Source organism: Paramisgurnus dabryanus, chromosome 14, assembly GCF_030506205.2.
Source record: "Paramisgurnus dabryanus chromosome 14, PD_genome_1.1, whole genome shotgun sequence".
NCBI lineage: Eukaryota > Metazoa > Chordata > Actinopteri > Cypriniformes > Cobitidae > Paramisgurnus > Paramisgurnus dabryanus.
Genome location: NC_133350.1, coordinates 13394441 through 13420502, shown reverse-complemented (window position 1 = coordinate 13420502; position 26062 = coordinate 13394441). Strand labels below are relative to the sequence as shown.

The window sequence follows — 26062 nt, the reverse complement described above, 5'->3', positions numbered from 1 at the left end:
ATTTATTGCAGTATAAGCATATAATCCATGCTGTTTTTATAAAAAAAAACAAGTCATAAAATGATACAGTTTACAAGTAAAAATACAAAAGTAAACAATTTACAACACATTAGTTCTGGGTTAACAATTCCAGACACAGTACAATAGTGGATTACCCCATGATTTACTCGACCCTTAAGCCATCCTCAGTGTGCATGATTGTCTGTTTTTAGACGAACTCACTTCGAGTTCTATTGAAAATTTTTATCACATTATAAACTAAAATAACTAGCTTTGGGTAGTAACCAATACTACAAGTATGCAGATTACGTCTTATATAGGATGGATGCACTTTTTTAGGCTTTCAAAGTCAGAGGTTGTTCCCTGATCCCTGTTTACTACCGTTATAAAGCTTGAGCAAGGACATTTTTTAATATATTTCTAATTGTGTTTGTCTGAAAAAGATAACCATGCACATCGAGGATGAGTAAATCATGGGGTAATTTTCATTATACGCAGAAGTATCCCCTTAAAAGGGGGCATATCATGAAAATCAGACTTTCCATGTTTAAGTGCTATAGTTGGGTTCAAGTGCTTCTATCAACCTAGACAATGTAAAAAAGATCAATCCAGTAACTAAGTTTGAGTAAACCATTCTCTACAAGCATGTATAAAAATAAGTCATTGAAATTTGGCTCCTCTTGTGATGTCAGAAAGGCATATCCAATCACGGCACTGCCATTTGGTACAGAGATCAACTCATTTGCATTTTAAAGGACACACCCAAAACGGCTAATTTTTGCTCACACCAACAAAGTGGCAATTTTAACATGCTATAATAAATTATCTATAGCTAAAATTTCACTACCTACTCTGGGGACACCAAAGTTTTATTTGACGTCTTAAAAAAAGTCTTGTGAAATGTCCCCTTTAATGTCTATACATTTGTTTATTTGTTGGAGTTTCATAAATCTATAAAAACAAACGGCTTATTATTTTTTGATTGATAATGGTTTATATTTTGTAATTAATGAGTCAAATGTAGCATGTCTATCACGTTATGCTTCACTGGCATTATTTTACTTTCCCTGAGTGTTTGGTGAGATGTCTGTAAGAGTACACTTGTGCTTAACAGCCGCAGAAAGCCATCAGTTATGTGTGGAATGGTGGACATTCCTCAGTGTGCTTGCTGTGGGTGTCCACCTGCAGAAGTTCACTCATTATCACTGCACAGCTTGGATCTAATTGACAACTTTTCCAGAACATCAACGCAGAAGTTGAGTGTTATGAAAACATTCCCAGCTGTGCTGTCGTCAAAGACTTCTCGGGTGAATCTCACTGAACATGCCTGAATCATTTATCACCCTAATATCCAAAGAACATAACATTTTGCGTAAATACATTTTATAGATCATAATGTTTTGCATGGGTGATTTTTGTGATGATTAAGCACGCTCCTCCTAATGATACATGAATCATCTTTTACTTCATTTTAGAACACGTTACTTTATTTTTAAGAGAATATGTTACTTGCACACGTGTATCTTCAGAGGTGAGATTTGAGGTCATTGTGATCTTATGCTGGTTACCCCTTATGCTCTGCTTTCATTTCATGCGTTATCACAATTCCCAGGTGTCTTATTCTCAAATGTTAAACTTATCAGAGAATGGGGGGATGCAGGACTTATAACAGATTGCCCAAGCTGTCCGGCACTCTTATTTTGTTTCTGGTCCTAATTGGATGAGCTGTATAGCTGATTCAAATCCAAAGCAAACACAGCACTTTACATTCATTTCATAGCTTTGCCATGTTCTCTTTGGAGAGCAGCGTGACGTTTCCCACAGGATGGCATTTCTCTTTACGTCTAAAGGCTGTGTTGTAATCGTTGCCCTGGGGAGGGCCAATTACAGCCAAAGGCTAAGCCTATCACATAAGGCCACAGACGGTACTTTGTCTTTAAGCGATCGAGTCAGAGATGTTGCTGTAGATGCACCAGAAGATGGCTTGCACAGTTAAAGCCTAAGATGTGCCAGAGCCGAACATGTAAGAGATGTGTTGAAAGGTTAGGCTGTGAACTGAGACTGAAAGCGTTGAAAAATGACTGAGTCTTAAATCATAAACCCACATCCCTTCTACCCTTTGGCCATCTGTAACGTGACAGTGAAGTTTTGTATACCTGCCATGGCTGCACTGTAAGAACATGTAGGCTGTCTTTATATTGGATCAGTTTTAGGAACACTTTTCTCCTGAAATAGAGCAAAAATGTTGCTCATACCCCTTTGCTTCTACTTTAGTGGTCCTGAGCAGAGATTGTACCACCAATCTAACTTTTGTGCATAAAAATAACAAACACAAATCACTTAAGTTGACTTAATTTAGTTTGATCTGCCATATTTTATCAACATTTAAATATATTGTATTACATAAGCTTGGATGTCCACTTACACTGCTTCAATATTAAAGGGATAGTTCACCTTTAAAATCAGACCATGATTTTTTTCACCCTCAAGCCATCCTCGATGTACATGATTATCTTTTTCAGACGAGTTATATTAGAAAATGTTCTGGCTGTCCCATATGGCAAGAAAAAAAAAATTCTGCTCAAAAATATTAAATATATGCTGAATACATTTTGTAGAAAGTAAAGCTAAATTAAATCTTTTTTTTATTTGAAAATATATTAAGTTTTAACTCTCATTAACATATATTTCAAAATGTATTTCAGGGACCAATAAATTTCTACTTTAACCAACCATGGCAAAAATTATATTTTTCCTGGCTGAAATAAAAGTTTATATGTAGGGCTGTCACAATGATTAAATAATCGTCTCATCGCAATGATTTCTGATCACCGCAATGATTGCACATCTCTCTAAAAAACAGAAGGGGGAGCTGCAGTGCCTGTATAAATGAGACATTATCAGATTACTTTTAAATAAGTGTTATGTGTATTAATATTTACTGCCAGATAAACCTTGCAAAATATTTAATTTAAATAATCACAACAATGTGATTGTGAAAATTATTTCATGAACGAACAAAAAATGTATGAGAATTAAATGTCAAAGTAAAAAACCCAGACAATTAATTGTCATAATCGTCAAAGCCTTAAAACAGGTAATTAATCGTAATAACCGTCACAATTTGTAGACAAATATCCGTCAGCCAAATTTCGTAATCGTGACCGCTCTATGTATAAAATATAATATTTTTGCATTTAAAAATATTTAATTTGAACCTTTTTAAACTTATGTTTACAATTTTAGATGTGAATATAAATGCTTTAAAATATATTTATTTTTCAAATATATTTTAAAATATACAAAAAATGGCCTCAAAATATGAAATAAATTTAAAAAAAAATTATTTCCATTTTATTTAAATTGTATTTATATAGCACTTTTCAAAATTGGTTCAGCAAATATATTTTTTGTATATTTTCAAATGCATTTAAAATTATATTTGAAAATATATTTTTTGCCGTATGGGGTTCCAAAAGCTTTACAATGGTAGTAAATGGTGCTTCTGATTTAAAGACCAAAAAAGTCCTTCACAAAAGTAATTCAAACGGCTTCAGGGGGTTAATAAAGGTCTTCCGAGGCATATCAATGTGATTTTGTTAGAAAATATATACTAAGAAGTGTCATTGGTAATAATTTTCATCACTACCTTTGGGGTATAAAAGCAGTAAGTTTCAGGTATAAAAAGCATAGCATTGCTCTCCATACAGGCACCTTGCCAGGCCCATAGTGCGCCCACACCAAAAGAACAATGTTTGAAATCCAGTTAAGCCAAGAGTGACTATACAAATCGTCATTTTGGTTTATTATGACATGTTAATTCATTCGTTCAGATACATATGTCACATCCAGGGGCCGTTTCCAGTGGTCACCGCAGATAAGAAATCCCTCAGGTGTTTTCGGTGTCCCATCTCAGATTATGTGTTGACAGCCTGCTCGGCTCACTAAGCATCTGAGTTCTGTGGCCTACAGCTTCTGTATCATGATGCAGGACAACCATGTCCAAACTTAGTGATACCAGCATGCGGTCTGAACGCAGGTGGCTTGATTTCAGTTTGGGAGACAGCATATCCGAATTGATGGATATTGTATCAGGCCGTATCTTTTTTATTGTTATTATTTTGGTTTTTGTGACCTTGTGATAGTCCCTACACCTGTGTCCTCTTTTCTCAGTCTGATTTCTGTCCGTATGGAAACCACCGCTATAGTTTTAGTAATTGCATCACCTCTCAGATATGTGGATACTAATTTAGATTCTTGTCAGCCAGGAGGGGGGCTTGCGTCAGGTTAGGAGGCTGTATATATTTATCACTTCATGATGGATGAGGTTCTGTAGTGGAATTCTGTGTGATTCACGCTAAAACAATACTTTGCATTGAGGCCCTGCATGCTCCAGGATATAGTTTCACATTGCTTAGCATGGCAACCATTTGAGTTTTTTTTTTAAAGGTTTTGTTTTAAGTTTAAAGGTGCATTTAGTAATTTTTGGTTTGCCTTTATTGGCACTTATTTGTCTTAATATGACTGATGCCTGCTGGCATGGATGCATTTGATTTTGTTATCATTGCAAATGTAGTAATACTGTATTTTGACTGCTTTCTTGTTTCACATTATTGATTTATCGATATGAGTACGATTCAATTCTTTAGGTGTAGAACTTTTATAGCTCAAATATTATTTTCTGATCACTAAATACCAACCCAGTATCACGAAATTACGTACCTATAATCACGTAAATCTGTGGCACGTCACGTTTTTCCGTTATGTTTTTTTTTACATGACCGTATCACGTATTTCTGTGTGCGTGTCATTGTCACGTATTGGTTACTCAAATGTTTTGTACTATTGTAGCTTCGGTTTAGGGTTAGATTTACATAAAATGACATCCTTAACCAAACCCAACTCTAACCCTAACGGCAGGCGACAATGGTTTAAAAATCAGAAAATATAAAAAATAAATCAGAAAAAATAGTATAAACCAATACTTAAAGTGACATCCTAACGCAAACACCAAATCTTACTCTAAATCGAAGCGACAATGGTTTGAAAATAGGACAAAACAGTTGAGTAACCAATACGTGACAATGACACGTAAATAGAAATACGTGATACAGTCATGTAAAAAAGCGGAAAAACGTGACAGTGTCACGGAAAAGATTCACAAATTTACGTGACTATAGGTACATAATTCCGTGATAAAGGGTTGGAAAATACACCAGTTGCTTATTCATTTTAAACCTTTTTTAATATCTATGGTACAAAATAAGACATTTTAAAGCAATAAACACTTTATGAGCGTGCAAGGGAAAAACTATTTGTATCGAAAATTATGGATATGGTTTTGTTCGTAGTGTAGTTTGGCATTCTTACCTGCACGGACAGAGTTATCAAGCCCCCTTCAATAATCTTTTACTACTGCAGGCTTACATGAATCAAAAGAAAAATAAACTTTGGTATGCGAGTGACTTACGTTGGTCTGTGGCACTGGGGTGAGCTAAAAAGAGCCGAGACGCACTGAGCTGACAGAACCCCGTCGAGTCAATCTACCTGATAAATGTATGCTAGCACGATGAATACCAATTACTAACTTCTGCGTTAGCACTTGGTACCACAATAATGTTTGCGTGAAGACCTCGTGATACTGTTGCACAACCTTTGATGCTATAAGGAGGAGGGGGTTGGGGGTATGGCAACTGTCATTATAAACAAGAAACATCTGTCTCATTCGTCTAACTTGTTTTCTTTTAATATGAGAAGTATGTTGGTGGAGATCATGGAGTTTTGAAGAAGGCCTGGGAGAAGAGAGGAGAGTTTTACCTCTAGCATGTTTCTGTTTTACTCCTGGACTCTTCAGTCAACGTTTCCTGCAGAGCATCACCTCCTAAATATAAATGTTAGTGTCGGTACTCATACACAAAGTGTCTTGCAATGTTTTAGTTGTTGGGTTATCAATAACCCTATTCTGGGTTGTGGGCTAAACAACCCAACATTTTTTAGGGTGTAAATTATGTTTTATAACTCATATAAATGTGTATCACAGTGTTACCCCCATCTCTGTGAAACATAGATATATGCATACTGTACATATTAAACATAGCTCTTGATTGACCACCGTCAATATGTATAATTATTGATAAAATGATGTATTCAGCCAACCTTTGAAAATTCACGTCTATGTCTCGGCTTAATCAAACAAATGTTCCCGAGACCAAAGTCATATTAAAAGTAGCTGAAAGGCTAAAGCCCCCGATCTTTGAGTTCCTTTATTGAATTGTAGGTTGATAATTATGTTATGTCCCTGGAAAGGCCTTTCCAAATATTAAATTACTGTGTGGTATTTTCCATCAAAGAGGCGGTGACAGGGCCATTCTGTTGACAGGATTAGATTTCTCATAGTGAAATCTCCCTCAAGCGCTTTTTAGATCTATTCTCATACACTGATTCTTCCACATTCAGGTATTGTGTCCTACATACTTTTCCTTAAATAGCCATAGGAGAGATTTTCTCACAGGTTGTCTGCTTTGGGAGTTACCTACAGTATAGACTTTCTTTAAGTGAAGCAATCTGCACACGTGGATACCTCCCTCCCTCCCTCCTTCCCTCCCTTAAAATCATCGAGCAAGCTTTGAGAAAAATGCTCACTTTGTATAAAAGTCTCCGTTGAATGAATACATAGTAAAAATGCACATTGAATAAAACCGTGCCCAATATCTCTGCTTTCACAAACACAGGATATTCAGAGGATCTCTCAAGCCAGCATCCACAGATTTGCCCCTTGTTTTAATTTCCCTTCTGATAAAACGTGAGCCCACCTCTTTCCTAAGCATCTTTTTCCATTCTTCAATGTGTTTTATTAGTAACAGACTTCAGTATGGCCAAAACATAGCAAGGAATATGAAGTAAACATCTGAGCACACTATAGTCTGAATTTATGATGAGCTGTTTTGGACCACAGCCTGATGCATACCTTTTCACAAGATGTGTTTTTAATGACACGTGAAACATATACTTAAGGTAAAATTGTCAGCTGACCGGAGGGTGTAATCGACCCGTCTTACTGTTACAACAGCAGGACTTCACTACGTGAACTGAATGCCTGATATGGTAAGTGCTGTCGTATCCGATAACCGGGTTAATGAGTAATGGGCTGGGCAATTTTCTCAAAAGGTGTATAAAGCTTTTTGTGTAGTTAAGATTTTTCATAGCTCTTAAGGCTATGTCACACTCATAACTGGAAAAGTACCTTTTTAAAGGGGGCACAAACGAATGCAGGGTTAATTGTAATATATTTATACAGGTCCGAATACGGTACTTTTGGGGGCAATGGTTTATCCTAGTCCCAGATTTAAATGCATGTTTAAGCTGCCTTCATTTAAAAACGTCTTGCCCCTGACGTATATTAAAATAAATCCGTGTCATTGTTCTGTCTCAAGATGCTCACTGGTTTTTGTTTTGTCAGGTATATTTGTAAAAAAAGTAACTAAGTCCTAGTTCTGGATTCATCTAAACCCTGTCTAGGAAACTGCCCCTTGGTCTTCAGAAGATGATCTGTGACTTTGTGAAAAGTTTTGATGTGTTTTTATAAATAAAAAAAATCTTTATGCATTGATGCATCATACAAGGATGTTTAGATGAAGGATCATGGATGGATGAATGTGTGGATATCTATCTATTATAGGCAGATATATAAACAATATCCACCTTTAGTATATAGACTTTTTTTGTGTTTAAACTAAATTTTCTAGCAGGTGTTACAACAAACCCTCTGTTTGTTACAATGAAGCCCACCTATGCGGTAGGTCCCACAAACAAACTAAGGGGCAGTTTCTCGGACAGCAGTTTTTACAAACATGGCTTACAAAAAACAATACTAGTGAGCATCTTGAGACAAAACAATGGCACTGATATATGTTCAGATATGTCAGTGCAAGATGTTTTTAAATTAAGGCAGCTCAAATATGCATTTTAGTCTGGGACAAGTATAGGCCATGTCAGGGAAACCGCCCCAAAGTGTTCATTTGTAGCAGACATTTGTATGTTGATTGTGTTAAAAAATGATTAACTTAAACATGTTTTTTTTTTTTTTGAATGATAGAGCCAAAGCCAAAAAGCCTTAATTTGTGCCCATGTTCGTACAGATATGTACCTTTTAAGGTACAAAAGGTATACCACCCACACCTTAATACCTTGTACCTTTATTTCCAACAATGCAGTAATAAACAGTGTTGGGGAAAGTTACTTTTAAAAGTAATTAGGGATGCACGATATATCGGCCGATAACTGTTTATTTTTAATATTATCGGTTATCGGTCTGATAGTAAAATTAGGCCGATAAATGAAAGCCGATAAATGATGGATTATTTCGGTTTGTTGAACCACTTTACTTGGTCATTGCTGGCCATGTGGAGTTTTGATTGGTGCTTTCTGTGACATAGCAAGAAGATGACACGTGTTGCGGGCTAAAGAAGAGTATGCTAGTCTAGCGCAAAGACAAGATGTCCGCGGTCTGGGAGTTTTTCATTGTGAAATTAATATGAATATTTATCGGCCTATATATCGGTTATCGCCCCCCAAATATAAAGAGTTATCGGTTATTGATATCGGCCAAAATTTCCATATCGGTGCATCCCTAAAAGTAATGCATTACAATATTAAGTTATTCCCAAAAAAAGTAACTAATTGCTTTACTTAGTTACTTTTCATGGAAAGTAATGCTTACATTACTTTTTAGTTACTTTTGCGTTACTTTTGCTTGGCTGAGGATCTCTTTCAATCCTTGCAGGTGTTTTTTATGACTGAAAAGTTCTGCATTCAGAAATTGCATATTTCATCACAAAAATGTCAAGCTCTGGCCTTTCATCTCAGTTTCTGACTCAAACTGTTCCCACACAGGTGTGTACGCATAGAGTGCATAATGTGACTACGTTTAGTTTAATTCAGTAGATATATTTTTTAATCGAATCAATTAAACGAAAAAGGTAACTTGCATTACTTTTTTTTAAAGTAACTCAAATATTAAAGTGTACATTCATAAAGTAATGCGTTACTTTACTCGTTACTTCAGAAAAGTAATATTATTACGTAATGCATGTTACTTGTAATGTGTTACCCCCAACACTGGTAATAAAATAAAATAAAATAAAATAAAATAAAATGCATGAATGAATTCACACGATATGGACCAAAACAAAAATATTTTGAGCTGCACTCTTAGAAAAAAAGATGCTTGAAAGGTTCTTCACAGCGATGCTATAAAAGAACCATTTGGTTCTTCAAAGAACCATTAAGTCAAAGATTCTTAGAAGAACTTTTTTATTATCTTAATAACCAGAAAGGTTCTTCAGATGTTTAAGATCCTTAATCAGAGGTGTAAAAAGTACTCAAAAAATTTACTCAAGTGAAAGTACAAGTACTGAGTGTAAATTTTACTCAATTAAAAGTAAAAGTATCTGGCCAGGATTATACTTGAGTAAAAGTAAAAAAGTACCACATTAAAATTGTACTTGAGTATTAAAAAAGTAAAAGTAACCGGAAGAAGGAAAACAAGAGATTAATGTTTAAGCTTTCAATCTCTAAAAACATGAAGTCAATGAACCACATACAAGGTTTTATCCTTTACAACTGTTTGTATTTAATTGTATTTCATTATCAAACTATAAGACTACTACATAATTTCCAACATGATCTCACAAAGTTCAGTGGTATAGTCACAGAATTTGTCATTGTCACGGACCTCTGCATTTTTCCGTGTCTGTACCACGGACTTTCTTTTCCATGTCAGTTTCACGTATTGATTACTCAATTGTTTTTCCTATTTTTAAACAATTTTCGCGTGGGTTTGGGGTTAGATTTGGGCTTTGGGGTTAGATTTGGGCTTTGGGTTAGGATGTCACTTTAACTATTGGTTTATACTATTTTTTTCATACTTTTAAACAATTGTCGCCTGACATTAGGGTTAGGAGTTGGGTTTGGATGTCATTTTATGTTACAGAAAGTCATTCTAACCCCAAACTCACGGGAAAATGGTAAGAAAATAGGAAAAACAATTGAGTAACCAATACGTGAAACTGACACGGAAAAGAAAGTCTGTGGTACAGACACAGAAAAATGCAGAGATCCGTGACAATGACAATGAATTTTAGTATGCAACATGCTACTCAAAATTGTAAAACCTCGAACTTAACTTAAATTTCAAGCTCTATCCAGCTTCTCACAGGAAGCCGATGCAGGATAAGGTGTATTAGACCTTGTTCACACTGTAAGTCCAAATCCGATTTTGATGCATATCCCATAGGAATCCAATCACATTTAGAACGGTGAACGGCTAAAAACCATATGAAATCTGTTTTTCTAATCCGTTTCAGGCTACATTCAGAGGTGGTTTGAAATCCATTTCAGTCTTACCGTCCTGATCGCATTTGTGTAGCTTTTCGGTTACGTCATGCTGTCACGTCACATAAAACACGTCAGACGTCGAGGCAGATTGTCATGCCAGCGCAACGTCATTGCCATAGAAACAGTGCAGATAATCCGGAAAACGGCTACAGGATGCACAGATCGGATCTGAACAGTTGTCAAACACAATGTGGACAGTGAGTCTGTCAAATTAGATATGCACCAAAATTTGGACTGACAGTGTGAACAAGGTATTAGTCTTGATGGCGAGGCTGCTAACAGCAGAAAACGTGTCACACTTCATGTGTTGTCGATTTCAAAGAAGCAAAAAATCTTCATCATTAGATGAACTGTTGGCCAATTCCTCAGTGTGGTCCAAAGGCTCCAGAATAAATAACATTTCAATTAAACTGACCATCAGCGCAATTCAATTGGTTTGACAGAGCAAGCAAAAATAGATCTCTAAAATAGAAGTACTTTTTGACTGTAAATAAAATTGTAAGGAGTAAAAAGTACTTTTTTTCTTTAAAAAATGTAATCAAGTAAAAGTAAAAGTACTGATTTTTAATTGTACTCAAGTAAAGTAAAAATCCCCAAAAATAATACTTAAGTACAGTAATCAAGTAAAATTACTCAAGTACTTTACACCTCTGTCCTTAATGGAACCATTCAACCAAAAATGATTCTTCTATGTCATCCTGAAGCCCTTTTATTATTAAGAGTGTTGATGCAAAAATAAGGCAGACCTTCAATAATGAGTGGAAAATGCATCACTTATTACAAGCTACTGGGCAACAGCTTGTGAAGGTCATCTATGGTGTGGCTTTGTTGTGCACCGGACCACATTCACGCGCATCCAACATCCTTCATTCCTGCCATTATTCCATGAATAGTTTCTATAAATATTTATTGTTCTGTTGCAGTGTCACTAGGCAGCTGTGTGCAGGATTGGTACGACCAAAGCAAATGTTTGTGGTTAAAGGTGTGGCTTTGATATCCTAATGACCCTGTAAGTGACATTGCTCTGTTAGACAGAAAGACGGTGTTAAACCCAAAAATACAGTGTGTAGATATTTTGTTATAACTTAAATCCTTGTGTTAAACCTGTAAAACATGTATCTGTGAAGACCATTAATCTGTAATGCCCTGCTGAACGATCTGATTTGTTGTTGGTCTATCTGGTACACTAGCAAAGTCATGCAAAGTTTAGCTAGTAACGCTGGTTGACCATCAAGATCTACAATATATGATGATGGTGTTGATCTACCAAGGATGTACTGCTGGTTAAGCTAGTTACAAAGCCCAGTCACCTTTATGTCTTTTTAGTATTGAATACCAATTTCTGTACCTCTTTGGTAGAGCGATCCAAAGGAACACGCATACGGATTAAATGTACACCTTGTAATGCATAAAAGCATCTCGAAAATGCATAAATTAATTGTCATATTCACTTAATAAGAAACGGCACAAGGATGTCAGTCTTTGACACAGCATATATTTCAATTTACCATACATTCATATGAAATATAATCCTCTTCAGTGTATAAGTCTTTACAAATCTATGTTTCTTTAAAAGCATACTGAATAGCAATTTTACTAAAGGAAAGCTTGGTTTTATGGTATTGTAGATATTGACCATAAATAATTCAGTCACTTGGTCTGGCTAACGGTGCAGGGAATGCTTGGAGATTTGTTTATTTGTGGTATGTAAGGAAAAGTGCTATCTTTAATGTGCACAGAATCCATGATCCAAGCACTCCGAGTCAACGAGTTTTCATTTTTTCCCAAAATGTGTGATTACGGCTCAGCACCAATGATATGCGCACTGGCTGTCTGCGTCAATAGTTGATACTGTTTTTAGTTTTTCTTAACCCTTCTGTGAGCCTAACACTCCCTGGTAAGTGTAATAGTCCACTCCATCTTAACCGGAGTTGGTTTTTCATCCCTACAGACACAGGCGGGCTTTAATACTTCTACAGAAGACCAAAGCTGTACATTGTTGGTGAGTGATTCTTGAATTCAAGCAGCATCACAGCTATATAGGAACGAACGGCCACATGTATTGAAAAATCTACTTAGTCTCGTAAAGCAGATGTACACCTGCACTCCGTTCCAACGTGTAGTGTTAGTCCAATGTCCATCTTTCATGATGAAACCCTAAAGCAGCATTAACAATGGAAAGGCTTTTGGACACCTTTCACCGTATTGATGTGCCCCTAATCCGTCTGGGTCAATGTCTGTAAATAACTTTGTTCCCATTGGCACTCCCCCGGTGCATGTCACATTAAAAATCCACTCTCTATTCGATTCCAATAAGTTAAAAAAATATAAAAATAAAAATAAGAGAGCGACCACAATTACAAATGCAACAGGAGAGAAAAATACTCTCAGTGGGACTTTGGGTTTTGCAACTATTTTCAAGCCCCTATATTTTAAAGTGTCTCATGTATGACATGTTCCTCTATCATTCTTTGAAATGCCTGGGAATGTCCGCATTTCTTCCCTTTTTGTATGCGTTTCGTTGTCTGGGAAGTGGAAACCATTCCGGAAAGTTCTGTGGATCACCGACACGTGTGCATCTCGACCGTCTTGCGACACTGTTTGCACTTGACGTAACAGCACCAGTGAAACTTACAGCTGCAGCGGTCCACCACCTCCACCTCTTCTGTGTGAAACCCTCGGCCGCAGCACATCAGCTCGCAGCCGTCAATGGCCTTGGAGGTCTTGTTGCAAAAGCGCCCCGCAGTTCCCATTATGCCCGGCGTTCTGGGATCGTGTTCGCAGAAGTCGGGGCTCGGTTCCAGGTACACCAGATCTTCATCTGTGTGTGGCTTGAACTGGGAGTTGCGTGGAACCAGGACCTTGGTTGTGCCCACCTTGCGTAGCTCCACTTCTGTCGCGCCGTCAAACTTCTCCTTGATGACGTTGCCGACTTTACGGAAAGGTGGCATGGCTTTCCAGCAGGTCTTCACCTCGCAGGAGCCCGAAACGCCGTGGCACTTGCATTCCACCCTCATGTTGTTTAGAATTGCCTTTAGATGGTAAAAATAACTTTATTGACTGTAAATGGGTGATGTTTTCACTTCTAGATTAAAGTGTAAGATGATGTTTACCTTTCTCCCTGCTTCATTGTTATGAAGGTTCATCAGAGCTCTGTTAGATGACTGTCCTTTACTTCTTTCTCTCACATCCACAAAAGATTGAGAAAAGGCAACTCCATACGCAATGTTGTCAGAGCATCCCGACCACTGGAAACCTATTGAGATGAAGCAATCATGGATATAAAAATATATATGGGTTGATACGCAATACACCAGCAAGCTTTTGAGTTTAAAAGACATCCAATAGGTGTTCAAACACAGCCTAGGCTAAAACAAGGTAAAATTGGGCTGTCCAGCGTCTTACCATAGCCCAAAAATAAATCAAACGTTGACCTTGGTTACAGGCATCTCACAAGTTATGTGCATGACGTAACCTAATTCAAGTAGAAGTTGGTTACTCAGTCGATCTCTTTCAGGTCTACAGTTAACCTAGACAGTGAAATGATGACTATTGCTTGGCTATTCTGAATATTTTCTTCACTCATCAGTTAAACGTACAAGATATGAAAATTGAAATGGGATGTGATCATTTGGGAATGTTTTTGTGTTTAAAGTACTTATCAGAATTACGCTTACGACAATGAGATTTTTGTGTGCAATATACATCAGTCAGTTAGGGTTCAGACCGAGGGCGTTTTGTGGGCGTTCTGTCTGAGGCATAGACTACAATAACTCCAACAAAACAGACGTACCTTCTGGACTTACACCATGCACGTTACGGTCACAGCCGCACTTATCCAGCTCCCCGCTACTGCAGGCCCTGGTCACTGCGAAAGCTACGCTAGCAGCAGATATGGCGTACACGAAGGCAGCTTCCCTTGTACCTGTGACAAGCAAATAACCATTAACAACCCACACAGTCTCTTATCCCAATCTTCATGTTGTAACAGCAGGGAACTACTTGACTAACCTTGGGTGACCACTTTGCCAAACACAGGAACGCTGTCTAGCGTCGAGCAGTTCCACCGTCTGTTGCGGAACTGAAATTGGCACTCGTCGATGGCGACCTGGGCACCCCGGCGGACTGCGTCCATCACCTCCACGTTGCGCTTGCAGATCTGAACCTGCCTCTGTATGAGACCCCGAAGCTTCTCGCATGTTTCCTCGTCGGAGATGCTCCCCACCGATGACAGCTTTGCTAGGTATCTAAAAAAAAGCAAAAACAATAAATATATGTTCACTTTTCTGATGCATACAGTGTTTTAGTTGACAGCAAAGAGTTTCTGAACGTTGACGCTGGAAGGAGAAAGCGCAAATACTGTTTGAAGAAGTGGTCGACCTGCGCATCATTCCACAAGTTCGGTGACCCCACATAGCTCTGTTTGTTTAAAGGACTCCCAAGCGCAAACAGCAGTAATGTAAACGCCGTGGCCGTCCCGTGACGTTCCTGGAAAGCTGTGTTAGATGAGGTAAGGGGGATGTTGAGAGAGACGGATAGATTATCTTCCCACATCACCTCCAGGGCCAGGGGGTCGAGGGAAACACTCGTGTGAGATGTGATGGATGAAGGTAGCACTTATAAGAGTCTGTTGAGCTCACTCATGCTCCATCTTTTATAAAAATAGGCCTTGTTGCATGCTCGCAAATATCACGGCCAACATGCCAAGACCAAAGACGCTTTATTACAGTCGGTACAGTCATGACATCAAAGTCGTTTCTGTTCAAGGAGTGGGCTGGTGACTTTAGCGGGTTGCGTGCAGGTGCTGTCACGGATGGGCTTGTGGTCTGTCAGTTGCCTTTTGTTTGTCTTTTTGTGTGGCCCTGACTAATTCAAACACACGTCTACGAGTATTATGGTGGAAAGTCCGTGAAATGGCTTTGAAGGCGCTGCGTTCTGTAAATACCTAATTAAGTGCGAAGCAAGAACAAGAGATCGCGCGGTTTGTTGATTCAGATCGTGGCTCACGGCTAACCCTCAAAACAAAGGCAAGCGAACGTGACTCACAACTCTCGTTGTCCTTGTCACGAAGCTTTTGTCACATTATTGCGTGTATTTATAGTAGTGTCTTGAGGTCTGTTTGATTTCAAGGGCTCATCTTAACATTGCCGTACACTCTTTACATGCTAGAGTTAAAAACGGCACATGTAAATCCCAGCTCTTCCTGCTCCTCTTTGCTGTTGACAAGAGCTGATTTGGTGGGCCATGGCTGGGGCAGATAAGAAACAAACACCTCCTCGTCCACAAGACCATCATCTCCCCTCTCACGAGCTTTGATAATCTCGCCGATGACATCACAGGCCTGATGCACACACGTTCTGCTTTCTGGCTCGATGTGATGTGTTTTCATCATGTAAAGCATCTGTTAGCGACTAGCGCATGGTTTGAATTTGCGTGCATGTTTACAGCTTTTGTTTGTTCCACCAATTGTAAATTACCTTTAAGATCCTGACCCCAGTATGAATCTGGCAGCCAAATGGCCGGAGAGCCGTGTCCTTTCTAGGATTTAGAATATAAGATATCAGTACCAGATGCTCTCTTGCAATCCTATCAAGGATTTTGACGTACAAAACACCTGTGGAAATTCTGGTGCACTGTTTTGAAAACGTTTCATCTGGGAAAAAGATAGTTTAGGCCGTGAGGGTTCGTGGGTCATTTTGTTTTCATTGCTCTCCGTTTCTATCGCTTCCCGCTGTTCGTGTTTTCGAATAATCTGCTTTATACTAAGATTAGAAAAATAGGGAGAGCCGACTGTGGGATTGTGACGGATAGAAACCTCTTCCTGGGAGGTTTTAGTTTTAGCGTCCCACCTGGAGCATGGTTCCTCCTTTCTTTTTGTCATGTTTGTGTTGAATTACACTGCTTTGGCCTCCGAGCACTGTCGGCTCCAGATGGCTTAGCCCGAGCGTGACTTAGCACGCAACCTTTCCGTACGAGAGACGTCGGGAGGGAATAAGACGACGTGTACAGATGCCAGGCTGTATACATTTATTCGCCTCGATCTTTGGTGTATAAACAAACGAAATAATAAGAGGATGCATATTCACAGTAGGAGATCTCCACATGAAATTTTCTCTGTGGATATTGAATAATCAAATGTTGACGTTTCCTGTTTTGAAGAGAAAAGTCTTTGGTGTAAATTCGTGAAGGTAAATAGCAGACCTGCACAAGCAAATAAACGTACGTGTTATGGCATCCAAGGGCCACAATCTCATGATGTTTATAACAATATTTTGATATTTACATATTTGTCAACTGTGCGTCACTGAACACTCATGTCTGTGTATTAAAAGCTGTGTGTTGGACAAATTTACACTTAAACATTTTTGAGGGAATTGATGCTTTTCACCGACTTATTTCCGGTCATAAGTCGCATGGGTCTATTTGTAGCAATAGCTACAAGATATTTTGTAAATTTCCTACAGTAAAAATGTAAAAACTTTATTTATCATTAATAATATGTGTTACTACTTCATTCGGACAACTTTAAAGGCGATTTTCTCAATATTTAGATTATTTTAAAAATTGACTCTCAAGCTGGTTTTGTCGTCCAGGGTCACACATACTGTAATGTAACTGGATTTTCTTGTATCACAATACAAGAACAACATTTTGCTATTATAATAATATATTTCTTCGTTTTATAGTATTACCTTGCAATTGAAAGGAAATTGTTAGTTTTTATTGAATAGTTTACCTTAAAAAAAAAAGGGGGTCAGTTAACAACAACTGTTTTTCTCACACAGGTTTATGACTTCAGCAGATTTCATAGAAATATAGCGGGACATATGATCTATGACGTATCTGATCATTTTATTTTGATTTTGTGTTCTTTTTAAACATCCATTCAATGTCATTGTATAAAAAATTGTGAACAATTGTTACTTCAATTCCTTCTTGTGTTCCCCAGAAAAAGAAAACCATACAGGTTTGGCACGACATGAGAGTAAGTAAATAATTTACTGTTTTGATAAACGAATCCTTTATATTTTCTATTCATATATCTTAAGCACATTGCATAATGACACCTCTCACATCCCAGCAAGCAATAGCCGTCATTTCACCCTTTAAGTTAAGTCCGGCTATGAGTAACACACTTATATTTGAAATAAACTTTGGTTACATGTCGTTTTTTAACTGGTCTGATATTCCATCATGTAAGCAAAGTGATCAGTCATTGCTTTCATTTATGGATTTATTTTATTTTATTTATTTTTGGGCTATGTTTAAATTTTTACTTGCCTTGCGTTTTGGACGGCTATTAGACATCTTTTAAATGCATAATTGCTTGCTTGAATGTTTCTGATCATTGCAACTTTCTACATTCAGACAACAACAGCTCGACTGGTTTAAATGTCAGTCAAACACTCATCACAACACGCTTCATGTTTTCAGAAACAAACGTGTCAGGCATACACAACTCCGTTTTTCTGACAAACACTTCTTGAGTTCTCGGTACCACAGTGACTCACTGATGTTGTGAATCTGGTAAACCTAAGCATCTGTCTTTAACTCTAGAGGGCAGTGTTATCTTATTTAACTTCATCGATAAATTGATCAGCAGTGCAATTAAGGAAGTAATTGAACTGAACATGCTAACTCATTTCTATAAGCTGTTTGTGATGTCCAAAGTAAATCATGCTGACATCATTACTGATGATATAAACAATGTTTGTTGCTAGGATTTTAATATTTGTTTCTTGAGCTTGTTTGTAGTTGAACTTCCTGTTTTTCAGTGAATATTTTAGTTTAAACAATCTAAATATGAGATATACAAACACATACGCTGCTGCAGACCTGTGACGTAGACTATAGTCCTCAACCATGTTTCTGGAGGATCATCATACACTTTGCATGTCTCTCTTTCATTCTAGACTTCACACAGATACAAAATAAGATTGAAGATTAAGATCCCATGAGGATACTTTCAGGTACTGTAAGAAAAATTACGAGAAGGGGAAATCACAGCTTTAGGCACAGTACACTGTAAAAAAAATCCGTAGAAATTGCAGCTGGGTTGCCGGTAATTTACCGTAGATTTACATTTATGTTATTTACTGGCAAGAGTTTGTTCAAAGTTAAATGAACATTAAACATTTACAAGTCTTTGTCTTTACAGAGTAAAACTAAAAAAACAGCATCAAGCCAAACATTCTGGGAAACAAAATCTGAAGCAAAAAACAGAAAAAGGTTGATGATGATTTCTGGTTCCCAGAATGCTTTGCATGAGGCTGTTATTGTATAGTTTTATTCTGTAAAGATAAAGACTTGTTAATATTTAAAATTTATTTAACTTTGAACAAGCTCTTGCCAGTTAATAACATAAATGTAAATCTACGGTAAATTACCGGCAACCCAGCTGCAATAACATTGAAATTTCTACGGATTTTTTTTTACAGTGTAGGTACAGAGGAGGGTGTTGTATTTGAGCCCATACAGATTTCCAAAAACAAACTTGAGCAAAGGGTGTTTAAAGGTGCCAAAGAATGCATTGTAATAATTTGTTAAATTGTTCTCTGATATCTACATTGAAGCGACGTGTCTTTATTAAGTGCAAAAATGATCCAGAGTCAGTTTTACATGTCCATTTACAACCCTATGATTTACCTTTAGAATGAAATGGTCTATTATTACCTTATTTGAAAGGGTCATAAATAATGATGAGGAGCTCTGCTCTGATTGGCTGTTTCACAGAGCAGCTCCTTCAGTAGCTCTGTGTGTGTGTAAACAGATCTTATGTTTGAGTCTGTATCAGATGAAGATACAGATTTTGAGGAATAATCAATTGTTTGGAAATTGTTAATGGACGTTTCTGAGTGTAAGTTTGTTGGGGGAGTTTTTTCAGTATGGACCTTTAAAGCATTAGTCAATTTTCTTAAAAAAAAAATCCAGGTAATTTACTCACCACAATGTCATTCAAAATGTCTTTCTTTGTTCATTCGAGAAGAAATTATGTTATTTGAGGAAAACATTCCAGGATTTTTTTCATTTTAATGGACCTTAATGGACCCCAACACGTAACAGTTTTAATGCAGTTTAAAATTGCAGTTTCAACGGAGTTTCAAAGGACTCTAAACGATCCCAAACGAGGCATAAGGGTCTTATCTACCGAAACGATTGTCATTTTTGACAAGAAAATAAAAATGTGCACTTTTTAACCACAACTTCTCATCTTCCTCCAGTCCTGTGACGTGCCAGCGCGACCTCACGCAATACGTCATCACATTAAGAGGTCACGGAGGACGTATGCGAAACTACCGCCCAGTGTTGTGAAAGAGGACCGTTCCAATGTTGTTGTATATCGAATGATACTAATTAATGTCTTTGTGTCAGTTTATTGTTTAAAAGGGTCCGCAATTGTGCGTTTCACATATGTAACACGTGACCTTTTTATGGCATTACACAATTACGTAAGGTCACTCTGGCGCGTCACAGGACCGGAGATAGACGAGAAGTTGTGGTTTAAAAGTGCATATTTTTTATTTTTCTTGTCAAAAATGACAATCGTTTCCCTAGATAAGACCCATATGCCTCGTTTGAGATCATTTAGAGTCCCTTAAACTCCGTTGAAACTGCATTAAAACTGTTAAGTGTTGGGGTCCATTAAAGTCCATTAAAATGAGAAAAATCCTGGAATGTTTTCCTCAAAAAACATAATTTCTTCTTGACTTAACAAAGAAAGACAACAACATTTTCGATGACATGGTGGTGAGTAAATTGACTAATCCTTTAACTATTACCTTTAACTATTTCAGAATAAAGCATCATATAGCGCTAAAACAAATTGAAGAAATTAGTTTGCAAATGATACTTTAATCTTTCATTACATGGACTGATGGTGCTCTCAGTCTTAATTTGCAAAATTGTCCCCAGAGTAAAACATCATAAGAATATGAATTTGGATTAATGAGCATCTATAGATAAGAATCAACGATCAAAACAATGAACATCTTAAACTCTTTTGGTGTATTTGTTATTTTACTTGATTAAAACAATGTAATTGTCTGTTTTTAATAAAAAGACACTTGTAATATAGGCTGCTGTATGAGTAAAGGTATGTAACAACAGGTCCTACAACTTCATTACTCTGTTGTCACTGCTGTTATTTGTGTTCTCATCGCTCGGCACCAGGATATATTTCGCATTAGGGGTTTCTCTCATCTCATGTTGCTCAGCTGTGAACTATTTATTGACTGACCCATGCTTTCAAACATCCAAAACACTATTCTTTCCATCCCATGCAAAAATGTATCACTGTACTCTATCACTCATCCAAACAAACTGGCAATAAATGACATAAATTAATATTTGTGATTGATGCCATAAAGATTTCTCATGGCCTGTGGACTAAGCACAAAACCATGGTACTGTTTAAACATTGTAACTTTTAGATCTGAATTCAGACAGGGAGACAGACAGACAAACATTTGTTTTCTGGTGTATAATTAATGATTCATTGTTGACATTTGAACACAAAACAACGACTATAAGTGAGTCATAAAATATCACACAGGACTTTAGTCATGAGTCGTTGTGGCGAGTTTATATTTTGTGATTAAGCGCGTGCTGTTGATGGATGTTTGAGGTGCGCAGGTGCTCTCGTGACCTGCACCTGCGCATCTCAAACCTTCACACAGGTGCTGATGGACAAGCTCAAGAAAAATACATTCACACATCTCACAAATAAAAAGCCCTGAGCTGTACTTCAAAACATTTCTTTATGGCTGTTGAGTAACGCGTGAACTTTTTGAGCATCACGTTTATCAGTTTCTTTTATTCGCTCTCAACTGATGAAAGAATAATAAGCTAAAAAACACTCAATATAATGTATTAATATTATACCTATTATGATGTTTATAATGTGACATTCAAACATTCAACGAAATTTATCCTATAGACTGAGAAAATGTTTGGAGAGAGTAAGATATTAAACACATACAATTATAATACTAATTATATTGAGTAATTCAAGTATAAAACATTTTATTATTAATAAACTATGAATAATAAAATAGTTTACTTAGTGTTATGTTCACTCTGCTTTTGTTTGTAAACGACAAAGCATAAATAGTAAGACATATCTTTTCATCTAAGAGACAAGAAAAGGTAAGGATCAAATGCAACTGTTTTGTTACATAAACCTGCGACATATTTTTAGGAGGAAAATTTTATGTTAAGCAGTAATATTGGCAAAAGAAAAAAGTATGGCTTTTTATAAGAATAATGACCTGTATAAAGATGTTTCCCGGAACGAATTTATTGAAATATTTGTAAAAGGAGTCATGCAGTAATTCAGATAATACAGCAGATAACGAATTCGCGTAAATGTATATCCATGACAAAAACTTACTCAATTTGCCTGAATTTACATTAGTTATTCTTAGTTTTAATGTCCCTTCCATTAAGCATTAATCTGAATATATTTTTTTAAATTAATAAACATCATAATGCTTAAATGTTATACATTTAATATAATGTTATGCATTTAAATAAATACTACATAAATTATTTTAAAATGACACTTTAATTTATTATAAACAACAACTATTTAAAACTTTTTTTATTTAAAACTGCGTTTTCTTTTTTTATATATCGACCTGTGTTAAATATGACAGCAAACATTTTAGAATTGAAATCTGTTTAAAATGCTTAAGGAACATTTATTTATCATTTGTTTTAAATTCCTTAGGGCAGCCTTGAGCTTCATACCCACGTGCACATTTTTTTTTTGTTTGGCAAAGTAAACTTGTCTAATGTCTATTTGGTTACCTGCTAATACCTGTCCTGAGAGGGGAATGGTGTATTGTAGAGACTCCTGTCAGAATGATCATATTTTCTAGACAGGCAGGAGGTTTTACTTTAGTGTATAGCGTGTCTCTACATGCACGAGACCTGTTACCACGCCTTTAGTTAAAAACTATTCCATCGAAAACTTCATATAGAGAGATTAAACGATGTTGTTTTTGCCCTGGGGATACAAATATATATAAACCTGAACACCCAGAAATGCGCACATGGACAATAAATCTTAGTCTGGCCTTAACAAACCACTTCAATTCTATTCAGGTATATCGAAAGCAAGTCAACTATTGTGTGCAAACTACTTTTAATGATTTATTTATACAACTTTAATGCGCTGACTATGATGTCCAATGCTGTTATTGCTGTCATACCCATGCATTGCTCTCCAGGATGTGCGTAAAAGCGCCAAAAGCGCAGCTGTGCACAACTAAAAAAGTGGCTGACACTGTGTTGCTTTCACTCCCTAAATACCTGTTTCATTTCCTCATATTTTGTATCGGGCATAAACGCACATGCATTCGCGTAATCTAAAGTTTATAAACTATTGCGCAACATACTAATACGCATTTTACTGTTTACGCCTTGTGCTTTCTGTCAATGTCACAGAATTGCAGGAAACACTCTAAAGAAAGATTTTGCTATTCACAAGCACTTTTACGAAAGTTTCATAATCAAGCTTTTTTAATTGTCAAGTCAATTTAATTTGTAATCGTTAAATCTACGAGAAACCTTTCTGAATTATCTCACTTGTGCAGATTAAAATCAATTAGACAGCTTATTAATTTCCTTTGGGAACTGAGTGACTTTAGTCATAACATATACATACAACAACACACAAGTCAAAATATCACACTGTGCACTTACAGCCAGTTGCTTGCATTGGCAGAGAAGAGCGCAAGAAAGAGCACGAGCAGCGACCTTATCAAATACCCCGATGTCATCTTGAAACCAGGGGATAAAAATCAGGTAAAGGTTGGTGATATAAAATCCGCAGGGGTTTATCAGGGCGCTGCGCTGTTGCCTGGTGAAAGTTACATGAGTTGATCCCTTCGAAAGCGATTAATCCATCATTGCGCATCCATTTGGTTAAGATGCAGGTCCGTCTGCGTAAACAGTTCTTGCCTCCTCATATAAACAAATGCAAGAGCTCAGTGTGAAGCTGATATCGTAAACTCACAAAAGCAAAATCCTCTGATGCGATCACAGCGCGTGCAAAGCTTTCCACGGTCCACTTTTGCGCACCATCAGGTAGAGATGAACCAAGTCGAGAGCAGCGCGTAAAGCGACTCTAAACCACAGTCCCGGTTATGTGCACGTTATTTATTCAATCTGAAGCTCAGTTTGATGACCCCAGTAGATGCCACTCTGAATCCAGCCTGGGACTGAATGCTGGATGTGCTGACTCCTGAAGGGTTTGGTAGGGGCGGCGCGAAATTTGGGGGAGGTTTTGATGTGTGGGAAAGGAGATAAAGGCGTGTTTAGTGCATATATATTTTTTTTCTTGCTCTTGGCTGCCAAGTATTTTTGTAAGAGTTCTCCAGAGGCTCTCATACGGCAGCTATTCACCGTGGCCGAGGTATAACCGCTTATACTTTTTGGCAAGGTGTTTTTCTCCTGGCCTCAGTGCACCCACACGCAAGTACTTTGTGGTTAAGATGCTATTTAAAGGCTGTCTCGTATTCTGACAGCTTTGTACTAAAATGGACTAGACATTTATTGCTATTAGCATCATATATTGTTATTTAATATTGTAAGAGGGTTTGTGGATTTCAGATGCCACAGGATCTCTTTTGACTGCTTCTCATTCATTTACCTTAACACAACTAGTTAATGGATGCTTTTGTACATTGTCAAGCGTGAAATCAGTGGTGGTTTATGTGAACACACTTTGTATTGTCCTTCTCAGCAAGTCACTTACAGAGAACTTCCACCCAAAGCATATCAGTTAACACACTGTGTGTACATGTTTTATGGTCTACATCCTTATTTATGCAACAGGACACCACAAGTATCCCACAAATTATGTGTAATTGTTTTTATCTGGCAAGTTTTCTAGAAAGGCATGCAAAGTGGTCAGCCGGACACCTCGCTGACCAACAGAGGGGGAAAGTGAGTAACAATAACTGATGTTTGTGGAAAGGTTTTGATCTGAGGTTGTATCGAGTAAACCTATCAAGTTCACTGTCCTCTTTTCTTTTGGCACCTTTTTGACAGACACAGAGGAGAATAAGTATATGAGACTTGAACTTGCAACACCCACATAAGCACCACAGCTCAATGTATCAGAGGGTATCTCTTGTGTGAGGACCACTGAACCCTGTTTCAGATTAAAGGTCAGTGCAGAAATGACAAAATGCCTTTAACTAAGAAATATCATCATACCAATCGTGTTATTCAAAGTCAATATTTTTGCACTTTGTGCCAAGAACAATTTTGCTAAATCTGAATGCTTTCCTTAACAGAGCTGTAATATTGAACTTGATAATGCCATGGTATAAATGTAATGATATACTGATGTGTAATGAGATATGAAATTATTATTAAACAAATGATATTTACAATACGTGCATTACATGCGGTTAAGTCTATTAGATTATGTGACCATGTGCAACACTTATTTCTTCATTATATTATTCTGGAGTTTCAAATATTGTTAATAGTAAATCATAACATTGATATTTCTCTTTTTTTTTTGAAGTACAGTAACTATATGGTTTTGTACACTGTTAGAGAAAACATACAAAAGCAGTCACTGGGGAGATACACTTTAAAAAGTACATTGTTGTACCTAATGGGTGCATATTAGGACCTTTTAAAGGGTATTGTTTCAGTGACAGATTTTTTACCCTTCTTTTTGACACTAAAGTTTGCACATTCAACACATTCACATCATTTCTATCCCATCCAGCTTTTCTTTACTATTTCTCTAGAAAATTGGTAGAAATGTCCCCTTAAAATTAAAAAAAAGATCCTACTAAAGTAAGAAGTAATTCAGAAAGCATCCTAACCCTTAAAAGAGGTCTTAAGGTTTTTTAAGAGTATCGATGGACTTTTAAAAGGCTTAAAGGATCCATTTTCTTAAAATAAAAAAATCCAGATAATTTACTCACCACCATGTCATCCAAAATGTTGATGTGTTTCTTTGTTCAGTCGAGAAGAAATTATGTTTTTTGTGGAAAACAGTCCAGGATTTTTCTCATTTTAATGGACTTTAATGGACCCCAACACGTAACAGTTTTAATGCAGTTTAAAATTGCAGTTTCAAAGGACTCTAAACGATCCCAAACGAGGCATAAGGGTCTTATCTAGCGAAGCGATTGTCATTTTTGACAAGAAAAATAAAAATATGCACTTTTAAACCACAACTTCTCGTCTATCTTCGGTCTTGTGACGTGCCAGCGCGACCTCACGTAATTGCGTAATGCCTTATGCCTCGTTTGTGATCGTTTAGAACTGCATTGAAACTGTGAACTGTTGAGGTCCAATAAAGTCGATTAAACAAAGAAAAATACTGGAATGTTTTTCCAAAAAAAAAAAAAAAATATTCTTGACTGAACAAAAAAAAAATCAACATTTTGCATGACACGGGGTTGAGTAAATTTTCAGATTTTTTTTTTAAGAAAGTGGAGTAATCCTTTAACAGTGTACATAACTACAGTAACTGATTCGACAACTGGAAAAAATAGCAGATATGATTTGGGTCTGTTACAGACGTCTATAAGCAAAGTGATCACAAGAACTTACAGAACCTCATATCGCCGTTTATTTCCAATCAAATACCTTAAGTAGGCATTAACAGCATTGCACATAAAAAATAAAGAAAACA

General features: G+C 36.9%; 1 protein-coding gene and 1 long non-coding RNA gene across 2 annotated transcripts; one reads left to right on the top strand and one right to left on the bottom strand.

Annotated features, from left to right (window-relative positions):
* Positions 1-11870: 11870 nt before the first annotated feature.
* On the bottom strand, positions 11871-23606 carry wnt4 (wingless-type MMTV integration site family, member 4). Its single transcript, XM_065259171.1, has 5 exons — positions 23101-23606; positions 14407-14642; positions 14189-14320; positions 13509-13651; positions 11871-13427 (listed from the first exon to the last, which is right to left on the bottom strand). The coding sequence occupies exons 1-5, from the start codon at positions 23175-23177 to the stop codon at positions 12957-12959; spliced, it is 1059 nt and encodes a 352-aa protein (XP_065115243.1). The 5' UTR covers positions 23178-23606; the 3' UTR covers positions 11871-12956.
* A 122-nt stretch (positions 23607-23728) lies between these two features.
* LOC135740692 (uncharacterized) lies at positions 23729-24518 on the top strand. The gene is made up of 3 exons (XR_010529247.2): positions 23729-23812; positions 24285-24345; positions 24451-24518. It is a non-coding gene; the product is annotated as an uncharacterized lncRNA (long non-coding RNA).
* Positions 24519-26062: the final 1544 nt, after the last annotated feature.